This window comes from Callionymus lyra, chromosome 16, assembly GCF_982586985.1.
Source record: "Callionymus lyra chromosome 16, fCalLyr1.hap1.1, whole genome shotgun sequence".
Lineage (NCBI taxonomy): Eukaryota > Metazoa > Chordata > Actinopteri > Syngnathiformes > Callionymidae > Callionymus > Callionymus lyra.
In genome coordinates, this window is record NC_141833.1 from 12,895,094 (window position 1) to 12,915,349 (window position 20,256).

The window sequence follows — 20,256 nt, forward strand, 5'->3', positions numbered from 1 at the left end:
ATGGTACATATTAGGTTAGGTAGAACTTTATTAAATTGTTTTTTTTCCAAATTATACACAGCAAATACAGCAATTTTTCATAAAAAAAAGAATCAAAATAAAATAAGAACAAGAACAAAGAGAAATAAAGAGAAAGAACAAGATGATACAATCTAAGTCTAAATATAAAGCTATTACCTACTAAATATAGCCCTGGTTGTATTCAATAGTAAATTATTAGTATATTTTTTGAAGGTTTAGTTATAATATGTCTTTATATGTCTGCAGAAAGCAGAGATTCCACTCCCTCCACCCATATCTGTACTTCTGTTTATTTATATAGTTATTATTATCTTATAAATTATAAGTATTTATTATAGTTGTATTTTATTATTAGTTTTGTCGTGTTCTTTTGAACACGTGTACTGCATGTATTAATAAAACGTGTATGTACGTTTATTTTTTGTGGACCATTTAAATTTCCCCAGTGTGGGATGAACATAGTTTAAATGTAAATGACACTTATGTTTAAATCAATCGATCAATAATATGTCTCGTGGTGACATTTTTATAGGCAACAATAATAACATATTGTTTTATGCAATTGACCAATTGCCGTTAAAAGAAAATTGCACGATTATTTATGTCCTTCAAACCGCCTGCACGCCATTATAATCCGATCTAATCCTAAAGAGATTAATAATAATATCTGAGCAATTTCGGCAATTATCGTTACGACCTTCGTCACGTGACCCGAGCGACGTCGTCGACGGTGTGTATTTCCCGGAAGTGGTCCACGCGGCTCGGCGGCGCACCGGCTCCCCAGAGCAGCAACAGCGGCACCATGGCGTCTCTCTGAGCTTTCTCACATTCTACCTAACCGGCAATCCGTCACCATCTACGCCTTGATCATGGACCTCTGGTCCAGAGGCTTTTCTATGAGCCATCGGAGGTGTCAATAGTGCTCCAGGAGTACGATATTGCTCGACTTTTGGGCAGAATTTTTCACTTACACGCCCGGGGATTTAAACTGGAGCGGCTGCAGAGTTCTCCCTATTTTACCGGTTAGCTGCTACATCGGTACCCGAGAAAGGACACGTCTTGTGTTGGAATAAAAAAAAGAAAAACAAAAAAAAACAAGCAACACTAACAACACGGAGTGACACGGATACTGGAGAGTCTTCTTTCCAGAGAGGACTCGCACCGAAAGCATTCACATTTCTACCGGTAAGAAGAAATCCGAGTTAGCTTCCATGTTTGTTCAGGAGGCTTGCTAAGCTAATGCTAGCTGGCCGGGCGGGCCTTCCCGGCGACCAGTTTATATTTAACGTTTAGCGCATAAAATGGCGTAAATTCGTAAAATAAAACAGTGTATACTATAAAGCCTCGGTTTAACCACATTTACACGGTAAAAGTTGGGATTTATCTCGTGTTCCATCCATGGTCCAGTAATCTCATGGTGGCTAATCTCGGTGCAGGCTCCTGTGAAACATCCTTCGACTGTAGAATCGTGATCGAATGGTGGAACTGAAGCCGTTCTTTCGTCTTTAAAATGGCGTGACGAGATGATGATATCATCCTATGTTATTGTTGATATCATCGTGTATCTGTGCGGTGTCTTTCAGACGTGTGTGTGGGGGTCTAGGGTCCGGGGCCCTGCCTTCTGCGGACGAGGCTCGGGGGCTAACTAACCCTTGCTAACATTGGCCAACAAAACCCCCACTCAAAACTATTCTTTAACGCATTTAATTCATTAAAACCGATGATGAATCGGCGACTATCTGTGGTGGATTTGTTTTGGAAATGTGTCACAAAAGTAGTGTGTTTAATGAAAATAGTACGTTTGGGTCCAAGTACGGAAAGGTTAAACGCAGACTCATTCAGCCACGTAATCTGTGATCGTTGGGACACGTATCTGTAGCGGACTCTTGGTCCACAGATGTCCGCCACAGAAAGACTTCGTGTCAAGCGAGAAAAACTCGAACCCGGGACGAGACACTTTTTTTTTTTCCGACGACTTCATGTTTGCACGTCGTAGTGTCACGGTTGCCGAAAAACAAGCATGGCACCGGCTAACGGCTAACACTAGCCGTGTCAGTGGCTCGGAAAGCGTGACACGTTCGCCCAAAGAAATGTCAAATATTAGCATTTATTTTTCACATCACAAAACCGGTTCGAACTGTGGATTTTTTTTTTTTGTGCGTCGATTGGAGAAAAAAAAAAAAGATGCTCAGGAGCGTTGGACGTGGTAGTCATGCATGCAGTGAACTTTGACCTGGTGGTATCCATTTTCTGAAATTCACTCACAATCCGATTGGAGAAAAAAAAGTTGTCACTCGGTGATGACCTTTTGTGTTGTTGCCACTTTGCTTATGCGTATAATTCTGTTTGTATGTACGAACCTGTTACATTAATATTTAAAACGAACTCCCCCCCCCAAGTAATATGATGCAATCTCAATTTGAGTTGACATCTATTCACAGTAGTCCATCGATTCCAGAAAGCAAATAATATTCTGTGTCTTAAAAATAAATGTACTTTGGTTTCTGTCAACTTGATTCATTAATTTAAAAGTGTTTTCCCATAATGGTCTTGTGTTTGACTGCATTTATGATACTATATAAATTACTTACCATTTTTTCAACTACATTTTCTGCCGTCACTTTTTTATTTTTTAATTAATATTTAATATTTAGTTAATATGACTTAAAACTCAAGTTGATCCATTTCTTTTTACAGAAACATATTTGGCATACAAACACCCAGATAGTAGATGAGCTGATAGGCATGTGAATAAGCTTTTGGGAGGAGGTAGCGTTATCATCCACACTGCTGCAACCACACCCTCTCTGTGTGGAGCCACATTGAAAAGCTAATGTACGTTCCCGGGGCCTAACTGTAATGTTAATTTGAGCGCTGACTCTCCAGCGTTTAACAAGAGATGCCCAGAGCGAATTTTACCTGAGATCTTCTCAAGCCTTTCACCAAGTTGACAACATTTCTCTGTTTCTCAAAAAGGCTGGCATCCCAAAGCCACCCTGATGCAGACCTACAAAAGAACGTGAAATGAACAAACCACCTCAGCCCATCACAGGACCCACCTCTGTCCCCAACCCTGCCCCCTCCCCCGGATTGACCCAGGTGAAACTGTCATGACGCTCTTTTATTTATATGTTAATAGACTGTCTGTATACTCAAGCCTGCTCTCCTCCTCAGGCCGCGTACGGACCTGGACAACCCCAGTCTCTTGTCTTTGCCACTCCCCCACCTCCACAAATGAATTCTGCACCGCAGCCAAGACAGGTTTGTGTCAAACATGTATTTGCTTGCAACATATGTCAAGATATTTTAACATTGCCCTTGGATAACGAGTCATTCGAACCCACATTGTGTCTAGAATTTTCTCCTGCTCTAGAAATGTTGAAATGTGCACGTGTGTGTTTTCTCCTGCTTTTTGCACACTTTGATTATCAATCTCGGCCTCTATTCTCTCTCTTCTGCTACCCTCTCAGTTTGCTGCTGGCCCCCGTACTTTACACCAACAGGTACTAACCCTCACTCAAATATTTGTATTTTGAATAGTTTGCTTATATCAATATTAAACACCGGCAGGGCAGGTCCACCCTTCAAATGCACATTTGTCTTTGAAAATAATCATTTTTTATTCACACTATATTCCAGGACGTGCTTTATTTGTTCTTCTTTTTTTAATTATAATTATTGTCAGATGTGGGAATTTACTATCAGATTCTACCTTTTCATCTTCATGAATAATTCAACCCAAGTGCTGAAATTGAAGTGCAGACCCTCATCAAGAATGTCATCATCATTTATAATTAACTATCTTGTCAAACTAGATCTAAGAAAGATAGGAAAAGTATTATTTAAATGTAATGCCACGTTTCTTTTATCTCCATTACGAAACTTGATAATGAGGTGAATTAATTGCGTTGTGTCGCTCCACACTACTCATTTCACATCACTATCAAACTGGTTTTTCGTCTCAGACTGCATGTCATATGCTCTCGGTACATTGCTTGCACTGTCTGCTGTTCTCATTTCCACCTTAACCTCACTCCTCTCTTGCTTTCTGCTCATTTGTTGTGCGGCTGAAGGGTGGATACAGAGCCTTGCAGGTAACAGATCTTCTTTGCCACTCCCCCTTGACTGAATATTTATAAGATAGCAATTCAGAACAAATCACACTCTAGGGGAACTTTTTGTCTCCGGCTGAAGGTAGGAGTGTGTTTGTCACACACATTCAGTGGAAAGAAGAGCTTACTCTATTTAAAAAGCGAGACATACAAGTTGATATGTGGCTTTAACTGTGATATTTATGTGGTTGTTTTTCTTTTTTTTGTTTTTGATCCCCCAGGGCTTCTATGCCAACCGCCCCACAATGCCCTCAAGTGCTCCAAGAGTTCAGACGAGTAGCGGCCCTCGAGCTGTCGGACCCACTCATGTCTACCCTTCGAGCTCCCAGATGATGATGATTTCCCAGCAGCAGCTCTCCTTTGCTGGATCACCCCAAGGCTACTTCATTCCCCCGGGGCAGGTCGGTGCACGTATTACTCATACCCTCAACAGGTTTTTTAGTCATATTCTCAAGATGTTTTGGTTTCACTTAATAAACCAGTTATGCTTCAATGAAATTCTTGTATGAAATGATATGACTTCAACCATAGATTTCAGTCAGAATCTACTTTTAAGTTTCTCCAGAACTTCAGCTCCCCCACTGTGGTTATTCAGGTATTCTTTCAGTTGCCCGGTTCATTATGCGAGTCTCACAGATGTCAAGGAGTCTAGTGATAATGACCAGGTGTGGTTACAACCCCCGCTTTAATGCTATGCGGAGTAAAGGCAAACGACTGGGCAGGAACTTACAAACATGACGCCCGGCCTTGGAGATGAAATGAATGTGAAACCAAATCTGTCTGCTAAAAGAAGGCCGATTTTGTGAAGTGAAAAGAAACTTAACACACACTTGTAGTGAGCCTACCTTTGTTTAAACTCTCTCTTTGAAACAATATTTCTATTTCTTTATTTTTAAGAGACATACTTTTGTCTGTTTCCCATAAATGTCTTTTCTTTTAAGTGAAAACGAAATCATTGTCAAAGTTGCTGATAACGTACACTTTGTAGACCCACTTGTTCAATTTTGTCCATGTAGTACCGACCACCGTACATGGCACCAACGCAACAGTATCCCGTCACCAGTGGGACCACAGGCTTCTATCCTGGGACCAGCCCTGCAGAATACCAAGCATACGGTAAAGTCAAAATCTCATCTCTAGCGTGCATTTTGATATTCCTGTGGTTCAGCTTTTACCTACGTTGCACCTTCTTTCTCATAACGTAACATTTTCTATGTTGATTTGCCTGAAGTGTTGTGTGGTGAAGCTCGTGGCTAAGATGTAGTTTTTGTAACGTTGGTTCAAGTAGCATCCAAACCCTGCTTACAGGTTCCATAAAATGGTGATTTTTTTTTATTTTTATTGGTCATATGCTTGACACTTCCACACATAAACTCGTCATGATAGCAGATTTTCTGCAGACACCGGCAAACCTCTTTTCTTTTTAATAAAGAAAACATGAGTAGATCTCCAACAATCACTGTCATGTAAGCCATTAAGAAAGCAAATGATACAATGAAGTCTTATTGTGAACACATTTCATGGGACCTCTTAACACCCAGCTTCTTTAAGTCCCTTCAATAACTCTGCATCTGTCTCTTCCTGTCCTTGAACTCTTCACTCCCTCACCCCTTTTCTCCTTTCGCTGCGTTGGTTCAGAGCCCTCTCTTGCTGCGAGGGAGAGGCGGGGCGGTGGGGGGAGAGGGGGCGGTCGTGAGAACGGCCGCCTCGCTCTCCACGGAGCTCCTCTCACCTCCCAGCGCTACCCTGGTGAGTAGTGTGTGCTTTGTGAGGTTTGCGGCGGGCTTCTGTCTCCCTGTTGTTGTGGTTCCATTTCATTACTCCTTCCATGTGAAAAGTAAGGTCATTGGAATTGGTTGGTTAACATCTGAAGGCGTTTGTTCTGGTATTCTGAAATGAATCTTGTTGATCTTGATTGAACCAGAGGTCAAGAAGTCAGTACGTTAATCCACACATGGTAACTTGATTTACCTGATCTAATGATCAATGCTTACTAAACACTTCCAATCCCTTTATTTTTATATTTTTTTTGTCACTTATTTAAAAAACAAAGAAAACAATGGGCATGCTTTGATCTCCAGTACAACCCTTTCATTATGACACCACTGCAAACTTGTTGAATTTCTTTTTTCTAAGCAGGAACGTTTTTACTTTGTAGTTCCAGTTTTGGGATATGTTGGATATCATTTGGGTTAACTTAAGTTTTCATTTGTTTTTAGTACCGTTACATTTTGGAATTTCTTCACTCTCAGGATTGTTCCAGTAAATCGATAAACTGTGGAATGACTCGAATCACTGCCTTCTTTCATTAATTTATTTTTTCCAATCCGACTTTGGGGGCTTCTCATGGTTTTGAGTGGTTGGTGCTTTCCACCTTTTCTGTTGCTCCACATCCACCAAGACAAGGTGCACAAATCATTGCTCATGCTGTCGATATTTATTTTTTTCCCTTTCACAGCCGGTGCATACTATCCCGCCCAGCCCCAGTTCTCCCCATCGGTCCAGCCCACCCCGGTCATGATCAACCCAGCTCAACAACAACAGCAGCAAGCTCCACCTCCTCAGCAACCGCCCGCACAGCCACAAGGCCCGATAAAAAGAGAACGCAAACCGGTAGTGTGTTGCAACAAAAGAACAGTGGACCTCTTCTCTGAGGTCAAAAAAAATCAATGGGATGAAATGTGTATTGTTTTTCGTTTTTTTTGTCCCAGTGTCGAACTTTCCTTTTCTCTCCAAAATAACAAAAGTATTGCAGCTATTGATGAGCATTGTTACAGTAGTGAAATGCTTGTCAGGCCTAATATTTCAGGAGTCAGATCCTGAAAATTCTATCCAGTAGTCGGATAAAACATATTTAAGTTTGAGAGCTGCAAAACAATGAGGAAACATTCCTAAAAGTAGTTTTCTTTGATTGATGGAACGTTTTATTTCACAACACAAATGGGAAAAATAACATACTTACAGAATATAACTTGAAAGTATTTTATCAATTTAAGAAAGGAAGCCTAAATATTGCTTAATACTGACGTTATTTCTTTTGGATTGTGAAACAGATCAGAATACGAGACCCCAACCAGGGAGGGCGGGACATCACAGAGGAGATAATGTCGGGTGGACGATCCAGTTCAACACCAACTCCCCCACAGGTGAGTTTCACTGTGGGACTATTCCGGGTGTCTCTCGCTGAGGGAGGATTGTCGGAAAGGGACTTCGACTTGGATGTGACACAATGATCTTGACGGTGGTGCAACTTGTTCTTGATACCAACCCTCCATTTCAGACCTCCATAAACGATGCAAGTCTTCCACAAACAAATGGAGAGGTTATCCAGCCTGTGGTTGCAAACAGAGGTTTGTGTTATTTTTATTTAATATGATTTCTTGTTTTCACATACTGTGTTTAAAGTGAATTTAAAATTTCAGATGACGGTGAGGAGTCCTCTGCGAGCATTGAAACACCCCCACCCACTCTGGCACACCCAGAGCCTCCGTGTGAAGCCAAACCGGAGATGAACTGCCAGGACACGCTGCCTGAAGTAGACACTGCAGTACAATCTGATGGCACTCCTCCGTCGGCTGAGATTCTGCCCGTAACTGTTAAGGAGCCGGAGTTTGTTGAGTCTATAGTCCCAGCCGAAGTCGCATCTGAGGCACCACTAGATGTGGCAGCAGAACCAGAGGATGTTGAACTCGCAGACACCGTAGACGCTCCCGTTGCACCATCAGCTACAGAGGTCCCACCGGAGAAACCAATAGAGGTCGCCCCCGCAGAAGAGACGACGCCTGAAGAGAAAGTAGAAAAAACAGAGAAGATTGAAACGGTCAAAGCGGAGCCCGATGCTGTCAAAGAACCTGAGGATGAGGTCGAAACAACAGTTACGCCAGAGACGCTGGACACGACGCCAGCAGAAACCAACGTGTCCGAGAGTGCTGTGGAGGAACCGGCGCCGCCGACCCAGAGTGTGCCGGACGAACCTGAACCCAAACCAACTGAAACGGCTGAACCTCCACTCTCCAACGGTATTCCTCAGGATTTGGAGACGGAAGACCTAGTCAGTGATGCCACGCCTGACGAAAAGCCAGCCTCTCCACCACCTCAGGAACCTGAACCTGTAACGAAAACGGCCCCTCTAGTCCAGGAGTTGAAGGTGGAGAAGAAACCGACCGACACAGAGGGAAACAAAAAAAGTGAGCAGGCCCCTTCTGCCGCTGCTACCTCCTCAACACAGGAATCTACTATGCAAGGTAAATAACTCTGTTTTAACAGATGTCTGACTAAAGGAAAACTTGTTTATATATATCTTCTTTTTTTTTCCTGAAGCTGCTACATCTGTGCCAAAGAAGAGGAGAAACATGAAAGAGATCAACAAAAAAGAGGCCATTGGAGACCTTTTGGATGCCTTCACTGAGGTGAATGTCCAACAAGTTGTCTACTCATTCACACATGTTTGCCCTCAGCTAATATGGTATTGTCTTACTTCTGCAGCAACCAGAAGTAAAGCCAGCCCCTGAACCTGTACCTACTCAAGCCGAACCCATTCCCGTTGCTCCAGCTGAACCTCCGGCCGAGGTTGTAGATGAGACCTGGGAGGAGCAGGAGGACAAGCTGAACGCAGAACCTGATAAACTGGCAGCTGAATCAAACGACAAGAAAGAAGGTGAGTTTTGATAACAACCATTTATTGTTTTTGACTGCGACATGTCTATCTATTCAGCTTTTTAAATTGACTGTGGTGATCATTAATGCTTGTAATTCGTGCTCGGGTAATCCAAAACTTGTTGATTCTTACTTTATTCATGTTGACAAATTATAGAACAGTGGAAGCCACTCAGCGCCGAAGATAAGAAGCGGTACGACCGGGACTTCCTTCTCGGCTTCCAGTTCAGTAGCGCCAGTATAAATAAGCCAGAAGGCCTGCCAGTCATCAGTGATGTTGTCTTGGACAAGGTATGTAATCGAGTGTCTCTAGGCCCTCATCAGTTTGTCAACTGGCTGACCAAAACATTTGTGCATCTTTAGATAAACAAGACACCAATGCGACCTGTCGACCCATCGCGGCTCATAAACGTGGGTCCCGATTTCACTCCCTCGTATTTGGGAAACCTCGGGAGCAGATCAGTGACTGGACCAAGAGGACCAGTAAGTGTTTTCTACTTTATTTTGGGAGACTGAAATGCCTTCGTGCTGGTGTTGAGGCGCTAACGTGACTCACTATTGCGTCTTCCAGCCTCCCGGCCCACGGCGCTCGCAGCAGGGCCAGCGTAAGGAGCCGAGGAAAATCATCATAAGCAGCATGTCGCTTAGCGACGAGGTGCAGCTGAAGAAGGCGGAGCACGCTTGGAAGCCCACTGTCAAAAAGGCACGAGTGGGGCCTGGTGCTGAGGAACCTGAAGAAACGGATGACCCAGAAGCTGCCAAAACTCAGGAAGTGTTCAAACGCCTGCGAAGTATCCTCAACAAACTCACGCCGCAGAAGTTCCAGGATCTAATAAAACAAGTGTTGGAGCTGCCGATCGACACCGAGGAGAGGTTGAAGGGAGCGATCGACCTCATCTTTGAAAAAGCCATCTCGGAACCCAACTTCTCTGTGGCCTATGCCAACATGTGCCGCTGTCTTATGGGGGTGAGTGACGCACACCTTTTCTTCATCTCTGCTCCAGTCCCTACTTGACCTTTGAGCCACGCGTCTGTACCACTGATGTGGCATTATGATAGTGAGGAACTGATGGAGCATTTTCTTTCATCAGTCTTAAAATCCTCACGATCACTGGCTGGTGTTCACGCTTATCTTTTCCTTTCTTCAGATCAAAGTTCCAAATGTCGACGCACCAGGAGAGTTTGTGAACTTCCGCAAGCTGCTTCTCAACCGCTGCCAGAAAGAGTTTGAGAAGGATCAGGACGATGATGAAATCTTCGAGAGGAAGCAGAAGGAGTTGGAGGCAGCTAAAGAGGTAAACAATCCCTTCACCTTGATGGTTTTGTTTTGACACATCTGCTCTAATCTCCACTTGTATTTTTCTCCCAGGACGAGGAGCGTGAGCGTCTGAGGGTGGAGCTGAAGGACAGCAGGGACCAGGCCAGACGTCGGTCTTTGGGAAACATCAAGTTCATCGGAGAGCTCTTCAAGCTGAAAATGCTCACAGAGGCCATCATGCACGACTGTGTAGTCAAACTACTGAAGAACCATGATGAGGAATCATTAGAATGTCTGTGCAGACTTCTGTCCACCATCGGTAAAGACCTGGACTTCGAGAAGGCCAAGGTAAACAAATAATACTTTAACAAACGTCACTGAAAGCTGGATTTGGTCATTCGAACACTTTATTCTTCTTTTCTAGCCTCGAATGGATCAGTACTTCAACCAGATGGACAAGATCATCAAGGAGAGAAAGACATCGTCAAGAATACGATTCATGCTCCAGGATGTCTTGGACCTTAGAAAAGTGAGGATCAATCAATGTTTTTTTTTTAACTTTTCTTCTTTTTGTATTATTGTGAGAGATGAAACGTTTGTTTTGAACTAATTTAAAGTTGTGATAGATCCTATATTGTCATTTATTTCTTTTTGTTACTAAAATTATGGCCTGACATTTGTTTAAATAAAAAAAAATACATCTTTTTAGAATTTCAAGTATGGTGAATTGCAATCAACTTAATTGGACACTAGGTGGCAGTAGCTTTCTGGAACTCACTTACCGACCTGCTGCAGCTCACACAGGGTTAAGAGACATACAATTTTCCAATTTCCCTATTTAGTCAAAGACTTGTGAAACAGAAATACTGTATCTGTCGTGGTCCAATCAGATGTTTACATTTTCCTCTGACATCAGTTTTACTGTAATTGGAAGTCTCTGTTTAATCACATGACACATCTGGCTAAGAGGAATTATGTTTAGTCATATTTTTTTGTAACCAGTACTTTAAGCCAACTTTATTTTAAATTGTATCTTGAAAGAAGATGATTCCCTTTTTTTTAGTGTTCATCAATTAATGCTACGCCCTATTTCTTCCGTAGTGCAACTGGGTTCCCCGAAGAGCTGACCAGGGACCTAAAACCATCGACCAGATCCACAAGGATGCTGAGATGGAAGAGCACAGGGAGCAGGCCAAGGTCCAGCAGGCGATGATGTCGAGAGGTGGAGACAACAGAGAACGAGGAGGTGGTGGTGGAGGAGGAGGCGGCGGCGGCAGGATGGATCGAAATATGGGGGGCAGAGGACCACACTCGCAAGGAGGTCAAAGAAGCCAGCCTCAGGATGAGGGATGGAACACAGTACCCATCTCCAAGCATAGACCAATCGACACCAATCGCCTTAGCAAGATCACAAAGGTACTTGACAACATTTTATCAAATTACTATAGAAGCTGGAATAATCCCATGTCTTTCGTCTAGCCTGGTGCTCTGGACTTGAACAATCAACTCTTGGCTCCTGGAGGAAAAGGCATGTGGGGCAGCTGGGGCAAAGGAAGCAGTGGAGGATCAGGAGCTAAACCAGCAGGTGGAGAACAAGGTATGACGACTGGAAACTATTCTCCACTTTCTGCTTCTGAGCGAGTTAACATGTACATTTTTTTTTTCCCCTCAAGACTCCGGCCGCCCTGCGACCAGCACCCTCAACCGCTTCTCTGCCCTCCAGCAGTCTGGGTCTACGATGTCATCCGAGTCGGATCGCAGAGTACCACAGAGGTCAGTAGCCGCTCTAAACCGGTTACTCACAGACGCCACAAGATCAGTTTTGACAGAACCCTTTTTTTTTTTCCCCCTTCTTAGGTCCAGCTCGAGCCGGGAGCGCGGCGGCGGCGGCGGCGACAGAGACCGGGAACGCTACGACCGATTTGACCGCGGGATGGGTCGCGACAACCGCAGTGGCAGCCGTGACCAGATCACCAAGCGAAGCTTCAGCAGAGAGACGGAGGAGCGCGGCGGCAGAGGCGGAGACAGCCGGGCCACCAACGAGACGGTGCGCCGGGTGGCCAGCATGACCGACGACCGAGACCGAGGCAGTCGGGATAGAGGGTCCCGGGACAGAGGGAGTCGAGACAGGGGGAGCAGAGATCGGGGAGCCTGGGAAAAGGGTCCCAGCAAAGACGTTCCAGGTAAAAAGTTTTTTTTTTTTTAGTCTATGCTGGGGTGTGTATTGGCATCTGTCAGTACGTTACGCATCACAATACGATTGATTAAAATATATTGTGATACTGTAGGAACTGTAGGTATATTTGGAGTATTCTGGAGAACTTGTTGAAGAATATACAGACCACATGACTCTTGATGAAGTTGTAACTGATTTAATTTATTTTGTAACCAAAAAATTTCCAAAAATCGGCTTTAAAGCTGCTGGTGTCGACTGTATCCTCTCATCCTCAGTCATCGTCAAGATCTCGCACGATTTTGCGCTCCTTTACATGCCAAAAATGTAATGAATGTAATGTTGACAAACACAAAAATGAACAAATGCAGTCAATATTTGCACATTAAATGTGAATATGAAAGGCGGGTGTGTTTTTTAGACACACTTTATTGCAATACAAACCATAAAAGAACTATGATGAAATATAATTTCAACTTCATAAATGTAGAATATTGCAGTATTTAAGAGTGTAAATATTTTCTTACACCCCTAGATGTGAATTTTGGAGGATTTCTTTTTTAATTGAATTTGAAAATGATCACAAAAATGTTGTTTTCAACAGTCAAACGGGAGAGCGCTCCGACTCCTCCACTTGTTGCTAAACCCGCTCTGTCAGAAGAGGAGTTGGAGAAGAAGGCCAACGCCATCATCGAGGAGTACCTGCACTTAAACGACATGAAGGTAAACCAGAGATCTTCCCGCCGTCGCGGGGTTTTGACGTTTCAATGTTGAATAGCGAGTCCAACGGTCGTCTTTCTCTCGTAGGAGGCGATCCAGTGCGTGGCCGAGCTCAACAGTGCCTCCCTGCTCTTCGTGTTCGTGCGGTGCGGCCTGGACTCCACGCTGGAGCGCAGCCCGAGTGCCCGCGAGCGCCTGGGTCTGCTGCTGCACGACCTTGTCAAGGCAGGAACGTTGACCACCGAGCAGTTCTACAAAGCGTGAGCGACGTCGCAGTAGTTCAGTTTTTTTCCCCCTTATGTCCGGTCGTTTATTAAATCTTACCATTTCCCAGGCTACAAGAAACCCTGGAGGTGGCCGAAGACATGGCCATTGACATCCCGCACATCTGGCTCTACCTTGCTGAGGTCATCAGCCCCATGCTCCTTGACGGAGGAATCCCCATGGATCAGCTCTTCAGGTACACTAGCTTGCATGCATTTTCTTTTTCTTTTAAGTCAACTGAAGATGGCCTCCAACCCTTCATAATGTTTCATTGGAATTATAGGAAAGCGAAGATAATCTATGGAAAGGTTTAGGTAAAATACTGGACAAATGGCCTTGAAATTGTAATTGTAACAGCAAAATATAGAAGGATAATTCAGAGTTTAGAAATTAATATATATAAAATATTTTAATTGTTTTTTTTAAACATGAACTTTTACAATTTTAAACAAACTGCATTTTGAGATTTGACTAAGTGAAGCATTCTGGGAAATGAAGTTTCTGAACTCCATTTTCCATAAAACTAATTATTTGATGCATCGTAACTTTTCGTTTTTCTTATTTTCCAAATACTTTTTTGCTGTAACTCAAAATGCGCATTCATGGTTATCATGTTTGTGTAAAATATGTATACATTTTGTATGAATACTTAAAGTTCTAATTTGGATTTAACCCAAATTAAAAAGTTTAATTTTCAAGATGAAACCTTTAAAATTAATCGTTCAATATATTGAAATGTTTTTTTGTGATAATGAGGTATTTTTTTTATTCCGTTTATAAATATTTGGCTAATATTTATGTTGCGTCTGCAGGGAGGTCTCAAAGCCTCTGTTGCCTCTGGAAAAAGCCGATGTGTTGCTGGTTCAAATCCTCAAGTTGCTCTGCAAAGGAATGGTGAGCGTTGACATGGTTTTAAGCATATTTTACCGTCGGATGTTGACGTGTTGGATTCTTCTCCAGACCCCTCAAAAAGTGGGCGCCATGTGGAAAGACGCCGGCCTCAACTGGACCGAGTTCTTGCCCAAGGGCGACGACGTGGCCGAGTTCGTGGCTGCTCAGGTCAGCAGGAGGACGAAGGAACGTCGTCACGTCTTTGTTCTTTGAAATTAAAGTCGATCGTTGCGTTTCAGAAAATGGAGTTCACGACGGGGGAGGTGGAATCCGAGGAGCCTCCGGAGAAGGCGGTTCTGAGTGGAGAGGAGATCGGGAAGCAGCTGGACAGACTACTGCAGGACAAGGCCAACAACCAACGCGTCCGGGACTGGGTGGAGGTGTGCGTCGGTCGACTGAACCACATCAGTGACGCGTATTTCAGAGTCTAACCTTTTTTATTTGTTTCAGGCCAACCTGGATGAGCAGCAAATCAAATCCAACCAGTTCGTCCGAGCACTGATGATGTCCGTCTGTCAGTCTTCAATCATTTGTAGGTTTTTTTTTTTATTTAATTTATTTTGGATCTTCTTTTTTTTTTTCCTCCAAAGATTTAAGTGTTTTATTTCCGTCCCGATCAGGCGATAACCCGTACAAAGTGGACACGCAGCAGATCAAGCAAAGAGCCAGTTTACTGCAGCCGTACCTGCTGGACGAGGAGAAGGAGCTGCAGGCGCTCTACGCCCTCCAGGCTCTCATGGTGCACATGGAGCAGCCAGCGAGTGAGTGCCTGATGTCAATACTGTACTGTAGACACAAAGTCAAAGATATCTGTCGAACCATTCGTAGTAAACGTGTGCCGCGTGTGTCAAACTCCTATATTAAGATGCTAGCATTTTAAAGTTCAAGGTTCCTTGTATGATAAGTTCAAACAAATGGTTTCTAACAGCCGCGCTCAAGTTGAAATGTTGATATAAATCACTGCATGCGCTGAAAGATGAACCGTAATAATACAATGTAAGATATTAAAATATAAATCAATATTTCCATGATTAAAATACAAATTAAAGTGTAGTGCAATAACGCATGTATAGAAATATATAAAAAAGTGCACATAAGGGAATAAGTGGCAAAAAAGAATGTTACTAAAGTAAAGTCCAGTGAGGCTTTTTAGTTGTTGTTTTTTTTTAAATATGACTCTTTGAATTAGAGTAAATCTTGTGTTAAAATAAAGGTATTTGATGAAGGAGATAATCAAGATGGGATCAAGTCTAAAAGAGTGTAAAGAATCTGAAATATAATCCAGACTAGTCAGGAAACGTATTTCAAAAGATTTTGTCGTCCGTGTGTGAATAAGTTTGACGCCACTGACGTAGACGGATGACATTAAGGCTCTAAACATTTCGTTTTAAAAATGTCTTGAAGAGCTTCTACTCATGTTTCTGACGAGGCCGAGATGATTGTATTCACACCTCGTGTCCCGCAGACCTGCTGCGGATGTTCTTCGACGCCCTGTACGACGAGGACGTGATCAAAGAGGACGCCTTCTACAAGTGGGAGACCAGCAAAGACCCGGCGGAACAGACCGGCAAAGGTGTGGCCTTGAAATCGGCGACGGCCTTCTTCTCTTGGCTCCGTGAGGCAGAGGAGGAGTCCGACAAGGAGTGAAACACTGAACCGCCGACCTCCCCTCCCCAAGTCTCCCACCCCTCCACCCCCTCTTCCTTCCTCCCCCAGGCAAAAGCCAGGGTTGTGGACAAGATTGAAATGGACTTTATGAATCCTCAATGAGGATGAATCATTGTTGTTCTTTCGTGTGAGGGATGGACTCAGAAAAACAATCACTTGTGTGTGTGTGTTGGTGTGCGTGCGCGCGTGTGTGTGGCCTCCATCTTTGGCTCACCCACTCCTCCCCCCCCTGTGGCAGCAAGTGTCCTCATGAAATAAACTTGAAAAAACTGCTTCAGTAGGAATCGGCTCGTTGAACCAGGTGTGTCCCACATCACTACCAAACCTTTTTTCACACCAACAGGCTGCTTTTTTTTTCTTTTTTTTTTTTTTTTTAAGTTGTAGCTTTGATGCATCTCCCGAACCACGCCGGCGATCCCGGCCCGCGGCCGACATCCTGGTCCTTCTGAACTGGAGCGAGAACCTAAAAAAAATGCGGCTTCTGTCTTCGTCCCTTCCTTGGAGTGAGCAGCACGACTGAAGTGTTTTTATTAGTGATTCAACGGTGGGGCTTTTAAAGCGGTGGCGGTCTGGAAGAGAGACTCATGGACTCATGTCGGCGGCGTCTACGAGGGGGGTGGTCTTAATGCTTCCTCTAAGCCATCCTCGTCCATCCCCTGTAGACGCCTCGCCGACCTTACCTCTTCTGTGCTGAAGCCTGGAACCTCCACCCTCCCCCCCCCACCCCCTCAATCACTGTTAAAACTTGAAATCTACAGAAAATCGACTTGATATGAAACTATAAAGAAAAACACAGAAATGATCCGAAAGCCTTTTTTCTACTCGGTGGAAACTAATTTCAGGAGCTTTCTGTAAATATATAATAAAAAAAAAAATACTTTTGTTTTTCAGTTTTATTTTTCAGATGAATTGCCGAGTTCATGCAGTGTGACCTTTTCAAAAGAACCCACAGTTGACCCGATGCAGAGAGGCGCTTTAATCCAATGATCAGCCGTTTATTGGAATTCTGTAAATATTTTATTTTTTTTCCTGTTTTGCTTTCTTTATTTAAGAAATTATTGCTTCTTTTGCATCGGAAACTGGAAAGTTGAGGTTATGAACATTGCAAATAAAGGACTTATTAAGTTGCTGTTCTGAGTCCGAGTCTTGTTTCTTCGTGTGTACTTTTGTGTTTTGACATTTTATGATTTTTGAAAATCAAGATCGATAACTTTTTTAGAAGAGGCTTCGCAGAAGAAAACGTAAGCAGTAGAAATGAACCTATAAATGGATCAATATGCTTTTATCTACATCTAAGAAAGTAATATTTATTTATAAAGCGCTTTTCCAGACCAGGGTCACAAAGCACTTAAACAATCAAAACAATACTCAAAAAAGTATATACTTTAAAGATCAAGATAATACTGAGAACAACACAGGAGTTTGAAAACACAAGAAAAGATGGAATGGCTGAAGCAGTTACAGAAACATGCTGGTAATTTTAGAGATTCAACTTTTAGTGTATTTTAGTTTAAACCGTCATGTCAAAATAAACTTTACTTAAACGGAATTTAAGACGGAATTTGAAAACGTAAAGAAAAAAAATCCAATACAACTCTAGAAGCGAAAATAAAATAGTAAAAACGAAGGACTACGTTGTAATAAAAAGTTTACTCAAACATGACTTAATGAAATGAAAATAAAAGAATAATAAAATACAGAAAGAGCTTTCATTATAAATACTGAAACATAAAAACTGTATTTATATAATAATAATTAATACAATTTAAAAGAAAAATCGGTAAATGCAAATCGATTAAACAAGCTTAATAAGTTTAGGAATAAAAAAAACAATGAGTTATGGTCGTATATTTGTTGTTAAATATTTGTAAATGCACAGAGGAGAGTCTACTAAAGGTATGTTTTGATATCCACAAATAAATGTAATTAATTGATTAATTAATTAAACATTCCTAACTTGTATTGTGGTCTGTATAGATGAATGTGTTTTAAAAATCTTTTAATAAGCAAAACAAAAATACATTCGTAAAGCTAAAAAAATGTCCTTTCGTCATTAGTGGGTCATCAATTACACGCAATCTTGTGTCTCATTGGTTGTTAATGCTTGTAGCAACACTGCCCTCTAGTGGCTATGGATGGGTTTGTGCTTTGTGGACCTGAGTAGAATTCAGCAGAATTTTCTGTTTTTGCAAATTTCTTTTTTCTTTTGTTTTTAGTTTATGAAATTAAAAATAATTAAACACATTCATTTCTAAAAAACAAAATACAAGTTACAGATGTATAAATGTAATTGTGTGGATATCAAAACATATTCACGAGACAAATACAAGTATTTTTTATACTCAAATAAGTATATTGCGTGGTTTTGGGCTGCGATGCCTCATAGCGCCACTAGAGGTCTCTGGACTCGACACTAGGAAGTCCTTTAAAAAACGGATCAAACTTCAAGTTCTTTGGATTTTTTTGACGAGTATCTTCATCTAATAACGACACACCTGAGGAACACTTTTGAGAGGAGTGACGGGTCTGAGGGAGGAGAAGGAGGGAGCAGGAGGGAGAAGGAGAGACGCCGCCTCGCGATGACGCTTGACGTCGGGAGACATTTGGAGAGTGAGCCGGAGAAGGTTGAGGAGCAGCGATGATGCAGGGGTCTGGAGGAGGAGGAGGAGGAGGAGGAGGAGGAGCAGGAGGAGCCACACGGAAGCACAGCTGCGGAGCAAAGAGCAACTAATCTGTTGATCGGATTGGAGACACTGGAGCGCTTGACGATGACTTACAGGTAAGGAAGTCTGAAGGTGATGCGGGTCGTGTTGCCCTGGAGACGCCGCTGATGCTGGTGCTGATGCTGCGGTGTCTCCACGCAGGCCCGTGTCCATGTTTTTTTTCTTCTCGAGCCACGACGCGCGTGTTCTTCTCTCCACTGCAGCAAGACCGTGTTGTGTTTCTGATCCACTTGTTGGAGTCTCGGTCCTCCATGTGTCCTCAGATCCGTCTCTGTTGGGATGCTGGATTATATTTGTGTTTGTAACCACTTGTGTGTCTGTCGTGACGTATCCATCAGACTGTTCTCGATAACACGTGTGTTTTTTAGGTTCGACGGGAAATGGATCACGAACAATTGTTCTCAAATAATCGTCATTATTGTGATGAATTGTGTTTCCACAGCATCATTATTTAAGAATATAGGAAGGAAATCACTGAGATTGTGACTTGTTTTTATGACCATGTTGTGAGATCGTTTGTATCGACAATCATGCAGGTGAACGTGGTTATGAAACAGCAAGAACACGTTTAAAATATAAATGAATAACAGTTAAGATGGAACGGATAGTTAAAATAGAATAAGACTAAAATGACCCAATTCAAATCGAAACCACACAAAAATCACATTATCAATTAGGATCGATTGGTCATGTCTATGACAATTTAATACGTTTTTCACTTTTTTTAAACGACATTTTTATTCTTGAAATCCAGTTTAGTTCAGATTTATGTTTATTTGAGTCCATTTTTATTCTCACAATCCAGTTTAGTTCAGTTTTATGTTTATTTTTGTCTATTTTTATTCTCACAATCCAGTTTAGTTCAGTTTTATGTTTATTTTAGTCCATTTTTATTCTCACAATCCACTTTATTTCAGTTTTATGTTTATTTCAGTCCATTTTTATTCTCACAATCCAGTTTAGTTCAGTTTTATGTTTATTTGAGTCCATTTTTATTCTCACAATCCAGTTTAGTTCAGTTTTATGTTTATTTCACTCCATTTTTATTCAAACCTCACATCTTCATGAGGCATTTTTTTCCATGAAATGTTTTCATCTGTTTCAATTCACTTTTTTCTCCACCAAGTACATCACATTGTTTTTGTCTTCGAGGCGAACATTTAAGAGATAAAGTAGATAAAAGAAAAATGGCGGAATGTATTTTTACTTTTACACAAAGCGTTTTTCAACGTGTTTGTGTACAATGCTGTAAGTAAGTAAGTCATTTTTATTTGTATAGCGCTTTTCCAGACCAGGGTCACAAAGCGCTTAAACAATCAAAACAATATTCAATAAAGTATATACTTTAAAGATCAAGATAAAACTGATAACACAACAGGAGTTCCAGAAAATCAGGGAAAAGCCTGAACAAATAAAAATGTCTTAAGATGTTTCTTGAAGGAGTCAGTAGATCATCAAACAGAGAGAGGAAGCTTAGGAGCAACAGTCTGGAAGGATTTCTCTCCTCTGGTCCTTAAGCGTGTTCAGGAACCGTCAGTAGATTCTGATCCACAGACCTCAGAGCCCGAGCTGGGGTGTAAGTCTGTACACCTTTATTCATTTTTATGAACGTTTGGAAAAAATGTAAAAACTAAATGTGCGAAAATACAAATTTTAACCAGGGTCAATAATATAAGAATGGTTACATATTTTAAATATGTTTTAGTATTTTTTTTTATTTTTTATTTTTTTATTTCACATTTATTACAGTACATGTATTGATATGAATAC

At 42.0% G+C, this 20,256-nt stretch overlaps 2 protein-coding genes and 1 non-coding gene across 10 annotated transcripts in view; all 3 read left to right on the forward strand.

The window, feature by feature from the left end:
* Nucleotides 1–775: 775 nt before the first annotated feature.
* On the forward strand, nt 776–16,892 carry LOC148063790 (eukaryotic translation initiation factor 4 gamma 1-like). Of its 8 annotated transcripts, none has more exons than XM_087810271.1 (33): nt 776–1,206; nt 2,998–3,120; nt 3,196–3,282; nt 3,492–3,524; nt 4,095–4,115; nt 4,355–4,534; nt 5,150–5,249; nt 5,772–5,882; nt 6,592–6,746; nt 7,187–7,279; nt 7,414–7,483; nt 7,556–8,377; nt 8,454–8,542; nt 8,619–8,790; nt 8,947–9,080; nt 9,153–9,272; nt 9,361–9,756; nt 9,938–10,084; nt 10,159–10,395; nt 10,472–10,576; nt 11,149–11,463; nt 11,527–11,644; nt 11,721–11,820; nt 11,905–12,230; nt 12,825–12,943; nt 13,028–13,200; nt 13,275–13,400; nt 14,017–14,098; nt 14,165–14,263; nt 14,335–14,475; nt 14,546–14,627; nt 14,716–14,856; nt 15,561–16,892. In XM_087810271.1, the coding sequence occupies exons 2-33, from the start codon at nt 3,046–3,048 to the stop codon at nt 15,740–15,742; spliced, it is 5,151 nt and encodes a 1,716-aa protein (XP_087666397.1). In that variant the 5' UTR covers nt 776–1,206; nt 2,998–3,045; the 3' UTR covers nt 15,743–16,892. The 8 variants fall into 8 exon arrangements, with proteins under 8 accessions (XP_087666397.1, XP_087666396.1, XP_087666399.1 ...); XM_087810270.1 differs by having other exon boundaries at nt 4,095–4,114; nt 4,345–4,534; XM_087810273.1 differs by lacking the exon at nt 4,095–4,115.
* LOC148063791 (small nucleolar RNA SNORD66) lies at nt 9,788–9,864 on the forward strand. The gene has a single exon (XR_015713597.1). It is a non-coding gene; the product is annotated as a small nucleolar RNA SNORD66 (small nucleolar RNA).
* Nucleotides 16,893–18,405: 1,513 nt separating the features above from the next.
* Nucleotides 18,406–20,256, forward strand: part of LOC148063792 (uncharacterized) — a 7,306-nt gene continuing 5,455 nt past the window's right edge. Inside the window, exon 1 of the mRNA XM_087810809.1 lies at nt 18,406–18,542. The gene's annotated coding sequence lies outside the window, so the exon portion shown is untranslated. The remainder of the gene's footprint in view (nt 18,543–20,256) is intronic.

Bases quoted from the DNA above. Each gene is read 5' to 3' on its own strand.
- LOC148063790 (XM_087810270.1), top strand. From the start codon at position 3,046: ATGAACAAACCACCTCAGCCCATCACAGGACCCACCTCTGTCCCCAAC. The intron at 5,883-6,591 runs GTGAGTAGTGTG...TCCCTTTCACAG, and splicing joins CACCTCCCAGCGCTACCCTG to CCGGTGCATACTATCCCGCC. The intron at 12,231-12,824 runs GTAAAAAGTTTT...TGTTTTCAACAG, and splicing joins TCCCAGCAAAGACGTTCCAG to TCAAACGGGAGAGCGCTCCG.